The sequence below is a fragment of the Psammomys obesus genome, unplaced genomic scaffold (assembly GCF_907164565.1).
Source record: "Psammomys obesus unplaced genomic scaffold, mPsaObe1.curated_primary_1811, whole genome shotgun sequence".
NCBI lineage: Eukaryota > Metazoa > Chordata > Mammalia > Rodentia > Muridae > Psammomys > Psammomys obesus.
In genome coordinates this window covers 837,793-859,323 of record NW_026596091.1, presented here as the reverse complement: position 1 = coordinate 859,323, position 21,531 = coordinate 837,793, and the positions used below count along the sequence as shown (strand labels likewise).

Below are 21,531 nucleotides of genomic sequence, written 5' to 3'. Positions count from 1 at the left end.
GGGAGGGTTTGGGAGGGAATGAGGGAGAGGGCTATGGCTGGGATACAAAGTAAATAAACTGTAATAATATTAAAAAATAAAAATTTTAATTTAAAAAAAAAGAAAGAAAGAAAACTCTAGAGAGGTGAATAAGCAAGCCAAAAACTTGCCATACATCCTTGAGGATGAGTTATCAGATCCCCAGAATACACATTTAAATAACTGGTAGGAAGCCAGGTGTAGGAGCACATACCTTTAATTTCCAGAACTCAAGAAGCAGAGGCAGGTGGGATCTCTGTGAGTTTGAAGCCAGCCTGTTCTTCATAGCAGATCCCAGGCCAGCCTGGGATGCAGAGTAAGAACATGTCTCAAAAATGGGTAGATAGGTAGGTAGGTAGACATACAGACAGACAGATAAAAGATCCAAGTTGGTATGCTGGTTCAGCTGTAATTCTAGTGTGTGGAAGGTGGACAGGAATTTTAAAGCATCCTGGAGAGCTCCTAGCTCAGTGAGAGACCTTGCCTCAATATGTAAGACAGCAATCAAGAAAAAAAAAATGACATGCCCATGCATCTGCACTCCTTTACACACACACACACACACACACACACACACACACACACACACACACACACACATATCACCCCTACATATATATACAAAAAATCCCCCAGAATTATTCCCTTACCATTGTGGAGACCAGATATCCAAAACTACCCCCCCCCATGATAATGCCAAGGTGTATCCTTCTAGAAGCTCTGGAGGAGAGCCCTCTCCTCACCTTCTTTAGCCTCTGGGACTACCTTGACTCATGTCCTTTCCTTGCATGATTCTATAGTCTTTTCTTCATGTGCCCTAGTTCTTCTGGCCTCTTTGCTTCCTTCCTGAAAGCAGCATGTAGGATCTACTTCTTATCTCTTACCATTTGGGACCCTCTTTTCTTCTCAAGATGCTTAATCCAGCCACATGTGCACTACACATTTGTCACGTTGAAATCAAGTTCCAGTAATTAAGAAGCAGGCAGACATCTTTGGGGAATGTTTCTCAGCTAGCTTCTTGGAGCATCTTAATAGGTCTTTGAATATATAAGTGACATTTACAGTTTGTCCAATGTCAGGTCTTGAGTTTTATCATAAAGATGGCTATCTGTAGGTGTGCCTTTGGTTTGGTTCTGTGTTCCCCAAATCCAGATTTGACTCTGTGAGAGAATTCCTTCTTCTAATCATCTAAGCATCCTGGCCCTGTCACTAATGCCTTAATAAGCTTCTTCACATCTTCCCTAGACCATATATCAGACTCTATCTCAGTTCCCAGGTGAATGAATCTTCCAGTAGAATCAATGAATTTTAGAATAAGAGAGAACTAAACAGACCAGTGTTGGCCAACTATGACCAGACATCTGGCTATCAATAGTGTTTTATTGAAATAGCTAACTGCATTCATTTAGTTTTGTAGATGCTTTCTCACCATAGATAATTAGCTGTGGCAGATACCATATGGCCCATGAAGACTAACATATTTTCTATCTGGATATTTACAGAAATGGCTGTCAGCCCACAAATTAAGCTGCTTCATCTGAGCCCACCCCATTTTACAAATGATACTATGGGCTAAAACAGTTATCAGCCAGAGCCAGGCTCATGCAGACCCAGAACTGTCATACAGACCCACCCACAGTCTCCTTCATATCCTGGCCTTCATCTTGTCACCAGATCTCTTCATGGTTTCAGGGAAGCTCTACTTTTGTTTATGTCCTTTATCTCCTCCTTGTATCTCAGCTCTAATGGCCTTCCTGAGCTGACTTGCCAGTTTGCCCCTACAGAGGCCCATCTTCCCTTCCAGAGGCTCTGTTCACACCTCACATATTTTGCCTAAAGTTGCAATGAAAGCCATAGCACGGTTGGATCACCTATTCAATCCAGGATGCTTAGTTCCCAAACCTGATGATTCCAGAACTGCCAGAAGAGCTAGCTTAGAATTCAGATGCCCAGAACTCATTCCAGCCCGGTTGGCCCAAAGCTCAGGAGCCTTTGAAGACACCACTAATTCCTCCATGGGCTCTTTTAGCTTATACTTGACTGCTTCTGAATAAAGTAAGGGGCCAGTGAATCACAGTCCTCTTTAAAAATATCTAAAAAGAGAGTTAGAATGATAGGTAGAATGAAACATTTGTTTTACAAGCATGAACACCTGAATTCAATGCACCAGGATTCATATTTAAGGGGGAAAAAGATCCAGGCATAATGGTACACACTTGTGATCTCAGCCTACCTGGATCAGAGAGCTTCACAGCCCATTAAGAGACCCTACCTCAAAAACAAGATGAATGGTCACAGAGAACACCACCAGTGGTTTTCTTTGGCTCCCACATGAACGCACACACATAGATGCCATATTTTTCCTGAGCATTCTCTACCCCATTTGACTCAAGGCCCTAAATTTCTTTTCCATCACTAACTCTTGTAAGAAAGCACCACAAATAATGTTATTTTGTCCCCATTTGAGCCAACAAGATAAGATCTTTTAAATGAATCCCTGGCAAACTGCTGGACTCAGGTGATAGACGGACATTGGTGTTGATAGAATAGGAACATAGAAAATTCCAGACGAGGAAGAGTTTCTCTGGCTTGAGGTTTATTATTATTATTATTATTATTATTATTATTATTATTATTATTATTATTCCTTGGTAAAGAAGTGACTTAGAAAGTGGCAGGGCCTTGCTTTGGTATTCAGCAAGCACACTTTATGCCCCAGCCTCTAACATGAAAGGCAGCTACACCAGAAACTCCTCCCACCACTAAACAAAGGAGAAGGTTCACCTCTGAGAAACAAGCTAGGGGAGTTCTCTGGGCACCTGGGACTTGTTTCCAGCAGTGACTGAGACACAGGGACTGAAATAAACCGCACTTCCCCTGGAGACAGTGGAATCCAATACAATTTCAAGTCGGGTGTTCATTGAGTGGCTGATTCAGTTTGGGTGATGGAGAGATGGGGAGAATGAGAAAGCCTAAGTAGCAGGCTGATGCCAGCAGAGATTCCCTGAGAGTCTGACATCTAGGTCCCAGGCCCAGAAACTTGCTTTTCTTAGTATCAGACAGTAAGGATTTGTTAAGTCTTAGCCTATTTCATGAAGACATATTAAGGGCTTCCAGCCTGCTAGATACTGTCCTGGGGCAGCATCTGGAGTGGTGAACTGGACAACCCCAGGTCTCTGCCCTTATGGAGTTGACATGCTAATGGGGCATCTGCAGAATGAGTAAAATCCTTCAAAGTGGGAGCTACATGAGAGCAGTCTGTGTGGCACAATTATCAGGAGAAATATTTGGGGACCATAGGATTTGAACTGTGGCAAAGGTTAAGCGGGATGTGGACTTTTGAAGAGATGCGGAGCCTACACACAGGGGAGTGAGCTACATGACAGAAAATGAACATAAAATGCCTTCAAAGATCTCTGACAAGGTCAGCTTCCCTGAAAGCAGCAGGTGCATTGTGGGTAACAGAGTTCATGCTAGGAAGCAAAATGGGAAAATGGTGAGATTACATGGGATAACGGGCACATAGACTGTGTAACCCAGTAACTTAGGTCTGACTCTGAGCTTTGAAAACCTTCTGATCCATGGCTAGAAAGGCCCTGTAATATCGGTAAATGTGGTTTTTCTGACACTAAAGCAGGCAGACTCATAACTAGCTGCCTGATGGCCCTGAACATTTAGACAATCTTGTGAACATGGTTAACTGAGATGAGTGTAGAAGTCTGAGTCATTGCGTATTTTAACATCATATGAGTAGCTTGACTCAGGAAAAACTGGAACCTGGCACCAAAACCTTATGGGAAGCTCGTGGAATCTGTATTTTTTTTTAATTTTTTAACTTTTATTTTCTATTATTAGAATTAAAATCATATGCTTTCATTGGTTTAAAATCTAAATGTATGAATTTGTCACCATGCTGCTCTCAGTGCTGAAGGGTTGAAATTTCAAGAGTCTGGAATCTGTATTTTTGAACAGGAGCTGTAAGATTCTGCTTCCTTAAATCTGTCACCCTAGGTACCCTTGCCTTAATGGCATCTAGACCCTGCCAAGTGGTAGGATATCTTGTAGTTCCTCATAGCACCATTCTTTTTTTCCTTTTTATTTATGTATTTATTACAGTTTATTCCCTTTGTATCCCAGCTGTAGCCCCATCCCTCATCCCCTCCCAATCTCATCCTCCTTCCCTCCTCCCATGCTCCTCCCCAAGTCTACGATAGGGGAGGTCCTCCTCCCCTTCCCTCTGATCCTAGCCTATCAGATCTCATCAGGACTGGTTTCATTGTCTTCCTCTGTGGCCTGGTAAGACTGCTCCCCCCTCAGGGGGAGGTGATCAAAAAGCAAGCCACTGAGTTCATGTCAGAAACAGTCCCTGTTCCCCTTACTAGGGAACCCACTTGGACACTGAGCTGCCATGAGCTACATCTGTACAGGGGTCCTTGGTTGGAGTATCAGTCTCAGAAAAAATCCCTGGGCCCAGATTTTTTTGGTTCTGTTGCTCTCCTTGTGGAGCTCCTGTCCCCTCCAAGTCATTCATCTCCCCCTACTTTCATTAGATTCCCTGCTCTCTGCTCAAAGTTTGGTGATAAGTCTCAGCATCTGCTTCAGTACCCCACTGGGTAGAGTCTTTCAGAGGTCCTCCTACATGGCACCATTCTTAAAGCATGGCACACTTAAATTAGAAGCATGGGGGAGGTGCTTATTCAAATTATGTCCATTTAAAATTTTGATCACATTTATTTACTTACTTATCTATCTATTTCTTTCTTTATTTGGGGGTGCACAGTGCCATCATGTGTATCATGTAGAGGTCAGAAGACAAGTTTCAGGACTTGGTTTTTTCCTTCTACCATGTGGGCCCTCAGGATGAAACTCCAATTATCAGATTTGCCAGCAAGCAACTTTACATTCTCGGTCATTTCTCCCATCCCTTAAATTGTGTCCTTAAACTCTGTGAACTCAGCATCTCTAGAGGCAGGCCAAGGAATCTGCATCTTAACCCACCCGCACCCCCGCCCCACCAGTTGAAGCAGAAGTCAGTCCCTAGGCCAGCATACTGAGCAGCAGGGAATGATTTAAAATGCTGTCTCCCAGGTTCTTCTCCTAATCCAGTAAATCAAAACTTCTGCAAGTAGGGCCAGAAATCTGTGTTTTAACAAGCCACCCAGGGGATTATGGTGTATTTAAGTTTTAAAAAAAAATGTTTAAGGCCCAGTTCCTACTATGCCAATTAAATCCTAAAGTGGGACTCAAGTATTTTCATGCACTCCAAAATACAAGTGTGAGATTAGACTATGCACAATCCCTAGAAGAAACAAAAGTCAGACCCAGATCCACTCGGAAAGGTACGGGTCAGGAAGAGGCATTGCCTCAGTCAATGTTTACAACAAGCCGCATCAACCACACCGTGCCCATTTTGGCTTCCGTGGTGTCTGGGATGTGTGCAATGTCCCCACATTTGGCCTTGTTGGCTGTTCTGGGCTCCAGCAGTCTTGAATGTGAAGGTTAACTGCATTTGGCTCCCATCCTGCTTTGGAAGGTGTTCTGTGCCTTTCGGTATCCTGGTGTTAGTGCAGAGCAGAGTCTAGAAGGGTGTGGACAAGCCTGGCTGGGATGGCAAGGGAGCTGGAGAGAGTTCCTTGGATCGGGCTGGGATCTGAAGTAATCTGGTGTTCGTTGGCTTCCTTTGGCCCTGGATCCTGCCCAGTGCTTGAAGTGACTCATCTGCACATGCACATGATCCCTGAGAGGGACAGCACTCACAGCAGAGTAACCCTGCATTCTTTGGTGGCCTCAGTAGCCCCTTTCACGGATGAGGAAACCGAGGTCCAGAGATTCTAGAGAGCCTACCCCTGGGTCACCAGTGGCGTCAGGATGTCTCCAAAGGCTCTCGCACTTGGGAATTTCCAGGCAGGGTCTCCAGGGAAACTGGATGGGGCTGAGGGTGGAAATAGGGATGGAGGTGGAATAATGGTCCCCCACCCCAAGAGTCGGAGTGGGTCTGAGCAGCCCTAATTTCCTGGCGGTCCTAATACATCCCCGCCTCCCTCCTCATGCGCAGGCCCTTCCTCGTGCTGCCCCCTCTGATGGAGTGGATCCGAGTGGCCGTGGCGCACGCTGGCCACCGCCGCAGCTTTTCTATGGACAGCGACGATGTGCGCCAAGCTGCCCGGCTGCTGCTGCCCGGCGTGGATTGCGAGCCGCGCCAGCTCAAGTAGGTGGAGGGGAGAATGGGTGGGACGCAACGGAGGGAAGGGCGCTTGGACCCTGGGGGCGGGGACCCTGAGAACGGAACTTAGGGGATACCCCTGGAGCAAGGGTGGGAGGTCTCAAGCTTTGCTTGTGGATCGCAGCCACCAGGGCACAGATACTTCACTCCCCGCCCCTTGCTGGTACCTGGAACCTTTGCTGTGGCTGAGGCTGAGTCTCTGCGGGTTGAAATGGCAGACCGGGTGGAGGGTGGAGAGCTGAACAATAGATCCTTAGAGTGTTGGTCCTTGTGAATTACAGGTTTCGAGGTGTCTTGTTCTTTCTGACCAGTCTCTGTTGGTAATCCTTCAATCTGTGTTCCTGTCCCTCCGTGCCCCGTCCCCTCCTTTCCCCTCTGTCCCCCTTTCTGTGAAATATTGGCGTCCTTACTTTTCTGACCAATCTCTGCAGAGGAAAATCTCTGTCTGGGAGAGCGCCCTCTCTGTCTTCCCTTCAGCAAGCTGGCCAGCGCCTTCATGAAGAGGGCTTGGTTTTTTGTTGTTGTTGTTGTTTTCCTTGTTTGTTTTGTTTGTTTGTTTTAATATAAAACAAAACAAATACACCAGCCAGCTTACTGAGATGAGTCTGACCTGGGCCCAAATACAAATGCACAGACCAAATGATGCGTGAACAGCCACTTTCCTGGCTCCCTCAAGTGTTCCCTGGGTAACTGTATCATTTTCAACTCTCCCACCACCTGATGAGAAACTGTCCTCCCTTGGGAGTACCCACCACAAACTAACATTTTTGCCCTAACAGAATTTGATGGGAATGGCCCAGTTTGGCCCACCAGACTCCCCTGCCCCCTGTTTCCCAGGGCTGTCAGCTGGCTGCAGCTCATTCCCACCACTCCTGCTCAGCATCCTCAGCCTGCTACACTTTGTGGCTTGGGCTCTCCTTGCTGCAGTAGGCTCTGACCTTCTGGACCAAGGAAGTAGGGTGCTCCCTTGTTGCTAACTGAAAAAGTGATCTTTGTCATGCTTTCCAGAGACCTCACAGCCCAAAGGTTACACACCTGGTTCCAGAGTCCCATTGCCTGGGCCAGATGACCAAGTGTGTCTGTCATGCTGACAATCACATGAAGACTCCATCTTGGTATCCTTTTAGGCACATTAAAATCCATGTCAAATAAGTACAGACATTTTTGTCACTCTTCCCTAGACACAGAGCATACTTGCTATCTATATAGTATCTATACTATATCAACTATTATAAATAATCCAGAGAACTTAAAATACTTGTAGATGATATATAGAATTGTATAAATATTGTTTTGTAGAAGAGACATCAGTATCTATGGATTTTTATATTTATTAGGATCTTGGATCCAATCTCCCATGAGTATGGAGGAATACTCAGTGCATAGGATTTCTTTAGCTTACTCAAATAATAAGTGTAATGTTCTGGGGATGTGGCTCATCAGTGAACACTTTTCTAACATAAACAAAGTCCTGGATTCAATCTTAAGCATGTATAGATAAACCAACAGAGAGATAGAATGTAAAGCTTACAGAATATTACTCAATACACAAAAAAAATCCCTAGAAAAAAATCAGTACATGAAAAATAGTACCTATTTTTCTGTCTATGCACATCTCTCTCATTTAATATGATATAAGGCAGGAATTACCATCTCCCTTTTGCAAGTAGCAGCATCAGAATTTTTTTTTCATTCTGACTTCCAGCAAAGGCACCAGGGACCTACCCTGTATCTTATGCTAACCATTCTTGTGGTGTGTACGTAGCCATCTCCACTAACTGTGGGAGGCACATTGATTATCCCATTTTAAAGAAAAGAAGGCTGGGACTCTAAGGGCTTCCAGCATGCATCTGAAGTCACACAGCTGTTGTGAAAGCTGACCTGCCCTGCCCTGCCCTGCTAGCCATTCACCTTAGAATCTGTCAGAGGAACTCAGGGTTCCTGGTTCTGAAGCTGGGCTCCCTTGTCTTAAATGAAAACAGCCTGAATGGGGGTCATATGTTCTAACAAATAGAAGAACATGACATTGGCACTGAAGTGTTAGTTGCATTAGCATATGTAATTGCCTACCAGCTGGCCACTGGCTTCTGGAAGGAGGTGACGTGGAAACCAGGCAAGAAGGATCAGCCTGCTCTAGGATTCCCAGGTTCAGCACTCGTTTGCCATTGATCTTCAGAGTGACTTTGGTCAAAGGCTGCCACAGATGTTCTTCTGTCTCACTTGGCTACAGTCAAGCCTCACCATGGAGATCAGATATTCTAAAGGGATACCACTCCATGTGGCCATAGTCTCCAAGCCCAGGGGTAAATCCATTTATTCTCCTTTAACAAAGAATCAGATCACTTAGACTGAAGAGCCGGGCCTTTTGTTTCCTCCAGTTGTTTGAGAGGTGAGGGAGTCAGGGAGCAATGGAAAGGAGGAAATGAACACTAATGCATCTTGGTTTGTATGTTTTCTTGATGATTCCTTTTGAAACCCTTTAGAAATACAAAGATAAATGCTGTTATTTTCCTGCCGTTTGGTTGAGGCAGGTGTCCAGCTCGGGAGTGAGGGCTGAATTCAAAAACAAAGGCAGCCAGGTATATTCAGATTGTTTGTTAGCTACTAAGCAGCACCTATCACAAGACTGGGGCCATGAGTACCATGAGCTCCTCTTGAGAGCAGCTCGTTGACAGTGGAAGCACTCAAGGGTGAGAAAGTGTTGAGTGTCCAGCTGGTGGTGTACATGCTCACCATTGCTCTTCTGTGGTATTTCTAGAGCCCCGAAGCACCAAGCCCTGCAGATTGCTGTCATCTAGGTCTTCTGCTTTGGCCAGGTGAGCTAGGGAAACTCACTTCCCCCATCCTCCGCAAAAATGGCTGACCATGGCAGAGGGCCAGGGCTGAAGTTAACAGTTCACACCTTCAGCTTTCAACCCTTCTCAGGTCTCCAGGGCACCTTGTTAGGCTGACATGTTTTATGATTTGCCTGATGTGGCCAAATGGGCTTCAAAGTGAAAGTTGTACCACAAGAATATTGGTCTTGAAATGCAGCCCTGTAGTGACAGCTGAAGTACAGGTTTGTGGATGGTGTGTGGTGCTGGTGCCTGTAGGGCCCAAACTGAAGAGCACTGGTTGAAAAGAGGATCATCCAGATGCAGAAAATTTCAGCCCTTGGTCTCAGAGGAATGGAAAATAGTCATGTCTCAGAGTCTGTAGGGCAGGGGACAGGGTTCAGGACCCCCACAACCAAACCCTGTGAACACTCAAGCCCTCTATAAAATGGCATAATATTTGTGACTACCTGTTCATAATCCCCTGTATACTTTCAATCATCTCTAGCTGATTTGCATTTTATCAGATATGCAAATGCTTGCCATACTATACTGTGTAGAAAATATATACACTGTGTGGTTTTTTTATGAACATCTTCGGCTCTTGGTTGGCCAGCTCCTCAGATCCTATTCTGAGCTTAGAGGAGTCAGGATCCTCAGAATTTTCCTAACAGTGGGAAAATGCAGACATTAAGCAGTAACAAGCAACTGAGCAAGGAGATGCCAGGTAGAGTCAAGAAAGTAGAGCTGGGCATGGGGAAGAGATGAATTGACGTGAGAGAGGTATATAAAGGAAGCTCCTGATTTAAGAGACACAGCTCTCAGGGCATGGGGCTCGTGGAGAGCCCTGAAGTGGCATGGATCTAGAACTGTATTCCCACAGTCTAGCTCCCTAAACCATCCCCTTATAGATTTCTAAATCCCCACCATGGACCTCCTGCTTTCTTCTTGGAAGGTCTCCGGCAGAGACCAAGCACCTGGGCCTTTACTGGCTCTGTGGGGCCTGGAACACGCCCTGCCTTGGCAGTTGTGCTCTCTTTCCCCTTGAGCACCCTTGTCTGTCTCTGCCTGAGGAAGCTTCTCATCTCTCCACAGATTCATGGCTGGGAGCCATGGACCTGCAGCATTGGCAGGCCAGTCACTTCTTCACCTCCAGTAAAAGAAATCAGATTTCACACTGCTGGCCACAGTGACCCAGTTGGAGCCACTGCCTCCCAAATGCTGATGCCAATGCATTAGCACCTCTGGGAACATGGAACACTGTTTCTAGAAGAATGCCTTGGGGGCTCAACTGTCCTCTCTTACCAAAGTCAGGGACAGGCCATAGAGGCTGCTCAGAATGTCAAACTGGCCAAACAGCCTGACACTCAGCAAATACCTACAGAGAATCTACCCTGTCACTGCCCTAGTGTGCTTTCAGCTGGGCAAGAGATGGACAGAGATATCAATAAATAATTAGCATGAACCAGGGCCAAGCAGTCAGTAGAGATCCTGGCTGGGGAGATACTGTGACCTTCCTGTATGGACCATTTAATCTGTGTCCTGAAGAATAAATAGGAACACACCACACATGGAAGGGGAAAAGAGAAAAAGTAAAGAGATTATATAGAGAATTCTTGGGGGGGGGGGATTCTATCATCCTGTCAAAGAATCTGAACTTATCCTGTAGGTGGTGTGAGCTGTTACCAATGTTAAAGTGGAGGAAACGTGGGATTTATAATTTAGAGACAGCATGGAGGATAAGCAGAGTCAGGCAGGGGGTAATTGACCCTGGAGTAAAGTGCTCCAGGTGAGAAGATAAAGACCAGAGAACTCAGACAGAAGCAGAAAGTAACGGAGGCGATGGGATAGAGCAGGGAACACAGAAAACAGGAGGCAGAGGGACAGGACTTGTTGACTGTGTAGGGGTAAGGGTGTGAGAAGTTCAAAGGTTGGCCCTGGGAGACTGCAGAAGGCAAGGGTGTCTTCATGGGATGGGGACAGTTTCAGATGGAGTTGCATGGCAGTGATGGCTGCACAACAGTGTGGCTATACCAAATACCTCAGAACAACACTTAAAAATTGTTCAAGGCTGGGGAGAGTGCTCAGTGGTTAAGTTAAAAGCACATATAGTTTCCCCAGAAGACCTGAGTTTGGTTCCCAGCCCCCACAATGGGAAGCTTATAACCCAACTTGGGCAACTTGGGAAGCTTGTAACTTCAACTGCAAGGGAATCCAAGACCCTCTTTTGGCTCTGTGGGTACCCCCACACACATCACATACAATCACACATACAATCACACATACTGCACACATAAATAAAAACAAATCTTTTTTAAAATTTATAAAAGTAAAAAAAAATATATCAATATTATGTATATTTTATCACAGTAAAAATAACAGTCCTGGGCCTGGAGAGATGACTCAGCAGTTAAGAACACTTATTGCTAAATTTAGGAACCAACATGAGTATCCGACAATAAAGGAATGGATTAGAAATAGTGGTACCAGAGGAGGGCTTTGCAGCCAGTCCTGAAGATACCTGATAAAACAGGATCAGATGAATGGGAAGGAGATCCCCCCTATCAGTGGACTTGGCAAGGGGCACGGTGGAGATGAGGGAGGGAGGGTGGGATTGGGAGGGAATGAGGGAGCGGGACACGGCTGGGATACAGAGTTAATAAAATGTAACTGATAAGAAAAAAAATAAAATAAAATTAAAAAAAAGAACACTTATTGCTCTTGCAGAAAAACCAGAGTTCAGTTCTCAGCACTCCCACGTCTGATCTCCAAGGGTACTTTGTGCACATGGTGCATAGACACACTGTAGGCAAACACTCATACACATGAAATAAAAATAAATATTTTTAAAAAGAATAATGAGCTCCGGAGTAGTTTCAAATTAAACAAGCCATGCAGAGCAAATGTGGGCGATGTCACCCTTGCATGAAATATGCATACATGTATTTGCTACACATGTCCAAACTTTCTCCAGAAGTAGCAACAGAAGCAGCTGAAGGGTATACACAGCTGTGTGTGTCTGTTTGATGGGGCTACAGGGACAGCGAATCTCTGTCTGAGTCACTGAAACAGGCATTTATCAATTCATGGTGATGAAGGCTAAAGTCAAAGTCTTAAGTGTCAGAGCACACACTCTGACAAATCTCCAAGACAGTATCGTCCTTGTGTCCCAGCTTCTGCTGTTTCCGTGCATCCCATGGGTTAGGGGAGTGTTACTCCAGCTGCTGTTTCTGTCCTCATCAGACAACCTTCTCATGTCTCTATCCCCATTTCCATCTTATAAGCACAGCAGCCATGTTGGATTAGGGGCCACCCCAGTGAGGTCATATCTTCCTGGTACACATAATACTTTGGGAAGCAAAAGTTGGTTGTTGGGTTTTCATAGCACATGATGTGTTGTCTATTGTACTTACCATATTTTTTGTGTTAAAATTAACTCTGGTGTGTGCATGTGCACGTGCAGACGCATGCACTCAAGGTTAAGGTGATTTATTCAAAGAAAGCACAAGGGCAGTGAGGGAGAGGTGGTCCTGGGTTATCCATCCAAGTGAGAGTGTCCTTACCGGTCAGTCCATCAGAGTGAGGTCAGCAGGGAAGTTCCTTTCCATTCTCTAAGCCTCTTCTTAGAGAATAAGCAGAGTAGAGTGAGTTGGAACTTGTGCTTTACAGTTACATTGCCAGGGCTCAAAGCCTAGGCAGACCACTTTATCTCTGTATGACCATAGGCCAGTTGTTCACTGACTCTGGGCCTTAGTGTCTATGTCTATAATGATGTTGATGATAATAATAAACACAGTAGGTGTGATGTCATATCATTGGGCAAATTATTGGTGGCACAAGATTAAGTCTAGTGTGTCTTGCACCTCCTATTCCTACTAGTGAGCCTGTCCTCAGGATGTAGGAAGAAAATCAGCCAGAGATGGCTTGGTTGGGAGCCACTGTGCCTACACCTGATACTCCAGTGCTTTCAACATGACTCAGGTTTTGTGTTGCCTCTGAAGTATGGGTCTGTGAAAGCCATCACTGGATAGTCTGGTAGCATGTCCACAGCAGTCAAGCATCCATAGATGTCCACTGAGATGAGACAACAGGAGGGATAGAAAATGTAAAGATAGAAAATGTGCCTTCTGTTTGCCTGGGTTTTACTCCAACAGAGCAGAAGCTAAGGGAGCAACTAAGAGGCATGGATTATTCTTGAAAAGGGGGTTACCCCATGGACTTTTAGCTCAAACTATTGGATTTCCACTTTTTTTAGGGCTAGGACAGAAATAGGTTTCCTTGTCCATGGGTCTGCTTGTGATTATCATCCAGTGAATATATGTTGAATGAATGAAGGATGCAAAGGGTTATGGGGGAATGTGTTGATAATACTTTGTGTAAAAAGACTAAACTTCCCAAAGCAATACAAATGCAAATGCATGTAACATTTGTATTCAGGTAAGAAGTCAGGTGAAGAAGGGCCGAGGTGGCCCATGGGAATAGTGCTTGCTTTGAACACACAGTGCCTTGAACCCTGGCACTTCATAAACTGGACATGGTGGCACACTCCTACGCTCCATGTACTCAGACAGTGAACACAAGAGAATCAGCAGGTCAGATCATCGTCTGCTCCATGTTGAGTTTGAGCCCAGCCTATGCTGCATTAGACCCTGTCTCAAGAAGAAGAAGGAGGAGAAGGGCTGGGGAGAATGGACGGGGAAAAAAGAGAAGGAGGAAGATAGCTGAGAGGTTTTATTGAAAGAAGCCTTTGGGGAGACCCTAACAAAATCTATACTGAAGTAATGCATGTGGATGAGAATGCTCCAGACTTACAAAAAGGAGTCCCAGAGAGATGAGAAAGAGTGACCCAAGAGAAGCATGTGGTGGCAGGGTCTCCAGGATCTGAGGTTGCCATGCCAGCACAGGAGATGTAGCCTGAAAGTGGCCACCAGGGCCTGGCAATGGGGAAGTCATTAGTGTCCCCTGCAGTGGCACTCTGAGTAGCCTTGTGTAGGGGAAGCCAGACTGCAGGCACTAGACAGTTTGCCAACACTTGGAATGGGTCCTGAGCATCCAAAGTGTTAAAAGCAAAGTGAAAACACATTTGGTTCTTACAGCAACATAAGAGATTTGCATCTGAAGTGGCATTTGGGGCTCATTTCCAGACTAGGGCTTCAGATCCAGGCTGGCAGTTGGAGGATATCTAGTTTTCAATATAGGATTTGGCTTCTTGGGGAACAGCAGTTTATTTTTTTTAATAAATTTTGTCCCACCCTTGACTCTAGATTTCTGCACAACCAACAGTTTTTCTCACAGGCCAGCAAACTTCCCAATCTAAACTCTACTTGGCAGAATTAGTTACATAGGATTATTATCTTCCTCTGGCCATAGGTCAGGCAACTATGATTTCCTGCACTGAGCTAAAGGCACAAGTCAGGGCAGAGGAGCTTCCAGAAACAGTAAGGAGCCAGTCTACCCTGCACAGGTGCTAGGTTCCCAAGATTCACTGTCTTCTCATCAGCTCATTAAATCACAAAACAGACTGTGTGAACTACCCTACCAGCCTGGGTGAGCCCCAGTGTCTTTTCTATTACTCATGGAAAATGAGAGTGACACTCTCACTTGTAGGGGAAACTGAGTCATGTAGTCAACAAAGAAAATAAGAGTAACCACAACTCATATCTTCTTATGGGTTTCCCTTTTCCTCTCCCCTTATCCCTGTGTGTATGTGTGTATGGATTTGTGCGGCATACACAATACATGTGTGGGTACTTGCATGTGGAGGCTGACAGTGTGTATCTTTTCTCCTGCGCTCGTCTCTTTATTTTTTGAGAGATTCCCTCATTGAACTTGGAGCTTGCTGATTTAATTAGGCTGGTTTGGAAGCAAGTTCCAGGAACATACTTGTCTTTACCTTCCAGTGGTGGGATTACAGGCACTCACCACTCAGTCCATGGGTGTTGATGTGTGTATGGAAAGCACCTTTTTGAATAAGCCATGGCCCTAGGTCTCTGTCTTGGATTTCTAAGACAGCCCTTGCTAGTCTTTGTGGTCACAGAAGAGCTGGTCACAGATGTTGCTCATACTCTTTTCTTTCTCTGCTAGCCCTGTGAGTAGCCTGGCTCTAGCAGAGGAAGCCCCCGCTACAGCAGGTTGCAAAACTTGCCTGACACTGTAAGCCTTGTGGGATTTGAACCAGGTCCTTGTGACTCCAAAGGCCATGTTCCCTCTCTTAGACCAACAACTCCAATGAGAGGCATGATGGGAAATGTAAAAGCTCCTTTTTTCTAACAGCGCTGTAGCTCATGTCAAGAAGTTCAGCCACCAGACACTTCTCTTAGGAATTCAAATGCTGCACTTCTAGGCCTTGGTCAATCCCAGAGCTGCCCAAACAGACTTATCACTATTCTCCAAGTGGCTGGGAAGTACATGGGAAGAGTACACCCTCATTAGCAATCCTGGAAATACAATTCAAAACCATACATTTCATATATGCATTTTATACTTTCAAATGAAAAACAAAAACACACCCGAGCAGGGCTGATAACCCCAGAGCCCGTGTCAAAGTTGGATGTGGTGGTATACATCTGTAATCCCAGCATTTATACGTTGAGATAGGACAAAGTGGAGACAGGAGTGTCTCTCAGTTAGTCTGGAATGAAACAAGAAAGGCCCAGCCTCAAGAGCATAAGATGTAAAAGCAGCTCCTTTGTCATCCTCTGACCTCCACACACACGCTGTACTGCACACACATGCACACACACACTAAATTCTTTAAAGGTCTGTTATTATGCTGATTTGAACAAAGACATAGGGTAGGGAGAATTCTCAGACACCAGTAGAAGGGATTTTTCATCTGCTTTCAAGCAAACTTATAAACACATGATTCTGCTGTTACATCTATACACCAAAGAATTGTTTCCTTCCGGACATAGGGAGGTATGACCAAGGATGTTCATAGATGCAGTATTTATAATGAGAGAGAAAGAATAATGAGCTGTCTGTCTCCAGGCAAATGGATAAATAAATTATGATATGCAAGCAGCAATGAAAATAAATGAACTAGATTTACATGGTTATCCCATGGCTTAACTAATGAGTATTATACAAAACAACAACAAAAATCAAGTTGAAGAAGGATTTATGTAAAGTTTGACAACATGCAAGAGAGATTCTATAGTGTTAGGAATTCCAAAGAACAGGACAAAGTATAAGGCCTGCAGAGAGGTGAGATGTGTGAGATCTGGGAAACAGTCTTCTCAGAAAGGGAGTGGTGATGGTGAGTGAGACCGTGGTGTCCAGGAACTGTTGCTTGTCCTGGCAGCATTACTTCTTTCTTTGTGGTTGGATAACGAGCAGCTAAGTGATCACTGTATTAGTCTATGTTGTGTGTGCCTAAATAATTCATTGCCAGTAAAAGTTATCTACTTACCAGCACTTTCCATAATACATTCAGAAGGTCAACCCCAGGCTAATAACCATTATTTAGGAAATGCTGCAGTAGCCAGGTGCTCGCCTTTAATCCCAGCACTCAGGGAGGCAGAGGCAGACAGACCTTTGTGAGTTCAAGGTCAGCCTGGCCAGCCAAGGCTACACAGAGAAACCTTGTCTCGAGAAACAAAAGAATGCAGTCAGTTCCCAGGATCACATGTCTCACAGCTACCTGTAACTCCAGTTTCCAAGGACCTGATGCCCTCTTCTGGCCTCCAAGGGCATCAAGCACACATGTGCTGCACATACATACCAACATAACACACATGCACATAAAGATAGAAATAAGTAAATCTGAATAAACGTTCTCAGTGCTTTTAGTATCCTAAACTTTTTAGAAATCTCAAAAAACAGGTTATCTATGGCTGGGGACATGGCTCAGTAGTTAAGAGCACTGGCTATATTTCCAGAAGACCCAGGTTCAATTCCTAGCACTCAAATAGCAGCTCACAGCCATCTGTAACTCCAATTCCTGGGTACCCAGGGCCCTCTCTGTCTCCTGTGGCACTGCCCACACATGGTACACAAACATACAAGCAGAATACACATAAAATAAAAGTAAATAAAATACTTTAATATTTTAAGTAATTTTTAAAAATTAAAAAATATTAAAAATTTTAAATTTTAAAAATAAAATATTTTGAAAAGAGCACAGATGTCATCAAATTCCAATGACCTGCTCCTTGGAATTGTATGGGATGCATTTTTTTTTTATGGCTGCTATAGTGATAGTTAAGTAACTACAACAGATATCCACAAAGCCTAAAATATTTACTACTTGGCCCTGTACAACATCTTGAGAGTCTGGTGCCATTGAAAATGCACTTAGCATTGTAAGTCTAGAACATCCCTCAACTGAGTTGTTTATTCATGAAAGGTAATAGCAGACATTATCAGTTTTTTCTGGAGTTCCTCCAAGGGTAGTGTCTGCATCTATCTTTGTCTCCAGCATCCAGCACAGCATCTGCCTCCCTGCACTGACTGAAATTTCAAAAGAATTTATGGTGTGGAGTGATAGGATGTATGCTCAGTAGCTACAAGAGAAGCAGGATACCTTGGTTTGGGTAAGACAGGAGTCTGACATTCTTTCTCAGATAACAAGCCAGGGATAATCTGGCCATAGCTGTCACCGGAGCCCATGAGGTCAATACTGAGGCACTTGCCTCTGTGACTGCCAATCCCTGGATAGTGTCTTCCTTGGCTGGTCCCATCCAATAGGACTGCACCTGTCCATTGGGAAAAGGGAAAGTGAGAGAGCTTCAACACACATCACCTTCCATTGGTCAGCACTTTGTCATATAACCACACATACTTGCAAGGAAACCTGGTAAATGTAGTCTTTATCTGAGCAGCCATATGCCCAGCTGAAAATTTGAATCCTAAAACAATACATAATGACAAAAAACAAAAACAACAGCAACAAAAAAAAACCTTGGTGTGCTCTGGAGAACACCAAGTAATGTCTGCCAAAAGAGGCACATTAGTAGCTTGCCTCCTTAGTCAGGGACCTGTTGCTTTCCCTGTAGATAGATCTTATTTTCTGCTCTTTATAAAAATAACAGTGATGCCAGAGAAAAAAGATCTATAATTTTCCTTCATAATTTTCTGCTCAAAATAATATGACAATAAATTCAGATACAGACACTTCGTCCACCCTCCTAGGTATTCGCAGCTCTTGCTTTTGAGATGAATCTTTGTAAGCATATTTGAATAGACCCAGAATTTCCATCTTTGAGGCAGATAATGACAGTGGGTGTTATTGCTAGCTAAACATCAAATTTGAAATAGAAGGCTTCCAGGGCCCTTAATATTCCTCCTAATGCAAGAAGAATGGGCAAAGTGGAGGACACCAGGTCCTCGTGCTGGCTTTTTCTTCTTTGAGGCAGTTTAATGAGCTGATTCTTTTCTGTGATTTTGGTAGTAGTGTTAAACCACAAGTGGGTGCAATTCGTAGACTGAGATTTCTCTCAGGGAATTTGCAAGCATTGCATGTTCTATTTGCTGCAATAATACCATTTTTCTTATTCTGAAAAACATGCCCAGAGATCTTGGTATGACTTACTTCAGCACAAAGAGCCATTGAATTGTTAATCTTTCTGCTACTCAACAACAAAGGGAAGAGCTCATCAATTTCAGGACTTGAAGCCTGTAAAAGGAGTTTGACTAAGGCTTTCTAAGGGAAAGTGTGGTAAGGAAGGATCTGTAGGCCACATGCAAGTCTGGCCTACAGTCTTCATATTTGCTATTTCATGATTCATTTCAAAAACCACCATTTGATTGCCACACTCACAGGACCCTGTAATGTGAAGAGCATTATGTCTAAGCAGCGATGCATACATGCTCCATCAGTGTGCACGGCTTTCTCAGCTTCAGCACCATGAACATTTGAAGCTGAATAATTTTTTTTGCTGAGGTAAGGGGAAAGGGTAGCTTTCCTGTGTGTTAGAGCCTGTTTATCAGCAGCTGTGTCCCTATCCCATGGATGCCAGCAGCACCTTCCTGACATGAAAACCAAAAGTGTCTCTAGATCCTACCAGACATTCCCTTGGATGCTGAAGTCACCCACTGGCTGAGAATCATTAATCCATCCAAACCTAAAGGGGTCCATTTGTGACTTAGAAGAAAGACATAATTCTGTTCCTCTATTCCTCTGTGACTCATAAAACTAAGTTAACACTATCGTAACCTCCAGATTTCTGACCTTAGGAAAGACAAAGCTGAGCCAGCAAAGCTCCCAACATGGACATTAGGCTTGATGCAAGTCAGAAACTGTTCCACAGAATTTGTCTCCATAATATGATTTGGGGGAAGCAAGATAAATGGGGAGAAGATCTGAGTGGAAGGCAGGCCATGCATACAGGGAAGAAAACAGTAGGGAAAAGAATGTCTGGTCTTGGATGGCAATAGTGGAAACACAAAGTGATTGACACTCCTGTAAACAAACTGCAGAAAACCCTTCCACCTAAAGGCTGTGCTTAGGAATCCACATAACTTTGACACTTACCCCAGTACCTGGCATTTGAAGAGTTTGAGCAAACACAGGAAGCCTTTGATGACACAGAGAAGTGGTAGAGTCAAGGAGCAAAATCAGAGCCTAGCCCCAGCCTACTTGGATTCAAATCTCAGCTCTCCACTGACAGTCTGTCTTTGGGCAAATTTCTTAACCTCCTTGACCTGTAATGGAGATAAATTTTGTACTGTTAGTGAAAAGATAGCATAATATTGGATATATGAATAACTACATATGTGTGAATATTTTGTATGTGTTTACATACACATGCATTCACACGTTTGAAGGCATATATAAGTGTGTGTTTGTATAAAATTAGAAGACTTACTGAAATATAGTAAATGCTACATACAGGTTTGGTCCTACTATGTGAGAAGCAATTAAGTGTTTTGGAATGGCACCTAACCCACGACCTGGCCGGTAGCTGGTTCCGTGTGTTATGTACTGTGGGTACCTGGTAGCAATGAACTCTCTGAAGTTGACTATGTCAGGGGAAATAAAAAGCATGGCCCTACTTAAGCTTGGCCTTTAAAAAGAAATATGATTGGGTTGAAATGGAGCTACAAGAATCCAGGTGGATACCACAGTTAACTCTTCCGGTCTGTTTCCTCTCAGTGAAATAGCGCTACGAAAACCTGCTTTGGGGTCCCCTGTTGTGGTGGCTCAATGTGAAGGTCTGTGGGCTGTGTCAGGCTGCCTAGGCTTATAACTGGTTCCATCACTTACAAGCTGTGTAAGCTTTGAAAGGCGATACAGGGCCTGAGCATCTCAGTTCTCCTCTGTGAACTGAGGATAACAGCCTTCAATTTGAGGGTTACTTTGAGGATTCATTGAGGTGTTCTATGTGAAATGCCTAGCAAATCAAATGTTATGTGTGAATACCTATAATAAGATTAATATAAGCTGTAGAATGTTGGGGAAGCTGTTTGTAAGTGCTTAGCAGTCCAGTGACTGTCACTGTCATCGTTCTCTTCTAGGACAACTATTGTTGACCAATGGCTTGGGAAACCAAGTCGTAACCCAAATTATCACTGGTAGGGTCCTAGGCAGGATAGGGTACATCCTCTCATATTCATCCTTAGCCAAATACCTCAGCCTGCATCCTGCAGCTATAGACTCCAGTACCTTCCACGTGAACAGCAGAATGTGGCTTTCCCCTGTAGAACATCTCTGCCCCCTGCTAGAGGAGCTGTGTTAGTTGTTCTGTCCAGATGGCCTTCCTATGGTGGAACACAGATAAATAAGAAGTAAACACGTGAATGATGAAGTGAAAAAGACCCCGGTGCAGAGCAATTTAACAGTGGATCCCAGGCTGTGCCCTGAGGGACCAGGCTCCAGAGGAACTAGAAGAGCCCTTAGTAGTTAGGAAAGCCTCTCTAGAGTTAGAGGATTGTGTGGTTGTAAGATGGAGATGATTTAGAGAGAACCTGGAAGGAGAACCTGAAGCTATATAGTCATGATGTTGGGCAGTCTATATCATCTCTCTCTCTACTGAGCCATCCCAGGGTGTTTCCTCTTTAAGCTTCATTACAGATCTTGACATTGGATACTGCATTATCCTGCTTTGCAGATGGAGAAACTGAGGCATCCAGAGACTTTTACCTGTCACGTCTCAGGAACTAAGAAGAATGGAGACATGAGCATTAGTCTTGGGCACTAAGTTTTGCTGCCCTGTACTGGCTTTGGTGTCAGACACCAGTATGGTTTGAATGTAAAGTGTCCCCTGCATGCCCATGTATTTAGATGCTTAGTCCCAGCTGGTGGTTCTATGAAACCTTTAAGAGTTGGGGCTTAGCTACCTGTAGAATGGGGAAAGTGATGGTGGTGATGGTGGAGATGATGGTGGAAGAGTTGGTGGTGGAGGAGTTAGTGGAGGTGGTGGTGGTGGAGGTGGTGGTGGTGGAAGAGTTGGTGGTGGTGGTGGAGGAGTTGGTGGTAGAGGTGGTGGTGGTGGAGGTGGTGGTGGAGGAGTTGGTGGAGGTGGTGGTGGTGGTTGT

General features: G+C 44.5%; 1 protein-coding gene across 3 annotated transcripts in view; it reads left to right on the top strand.

The window, feature by feature from the left end:
• Abtb3 (ankyrin repeat and BTB domain containing 3) overlaps positions 1–21,531 on the top strand; it is a 270,263-nt gene that overhangs the window by 207,513 nt on the left and 41,219 nt on the right. For 2 of the 3 annotated variants that reach the window (XM_055627845.1, XM_055627844.1), the window contains exon 4: positions 6,074–6,226. In XM_055627845.1, the coding sequence (XP_055483820.1) occupies positions 6,074–6,226 (153 nt within the window). Of the gene's footprint in view, positions 1–5,791; positions 5,923–6,073; positions 6,227–21,531 lie in introns of those variants that run through there. The other variant, XM_055627846.1, reaches the window with a different exon arrangement.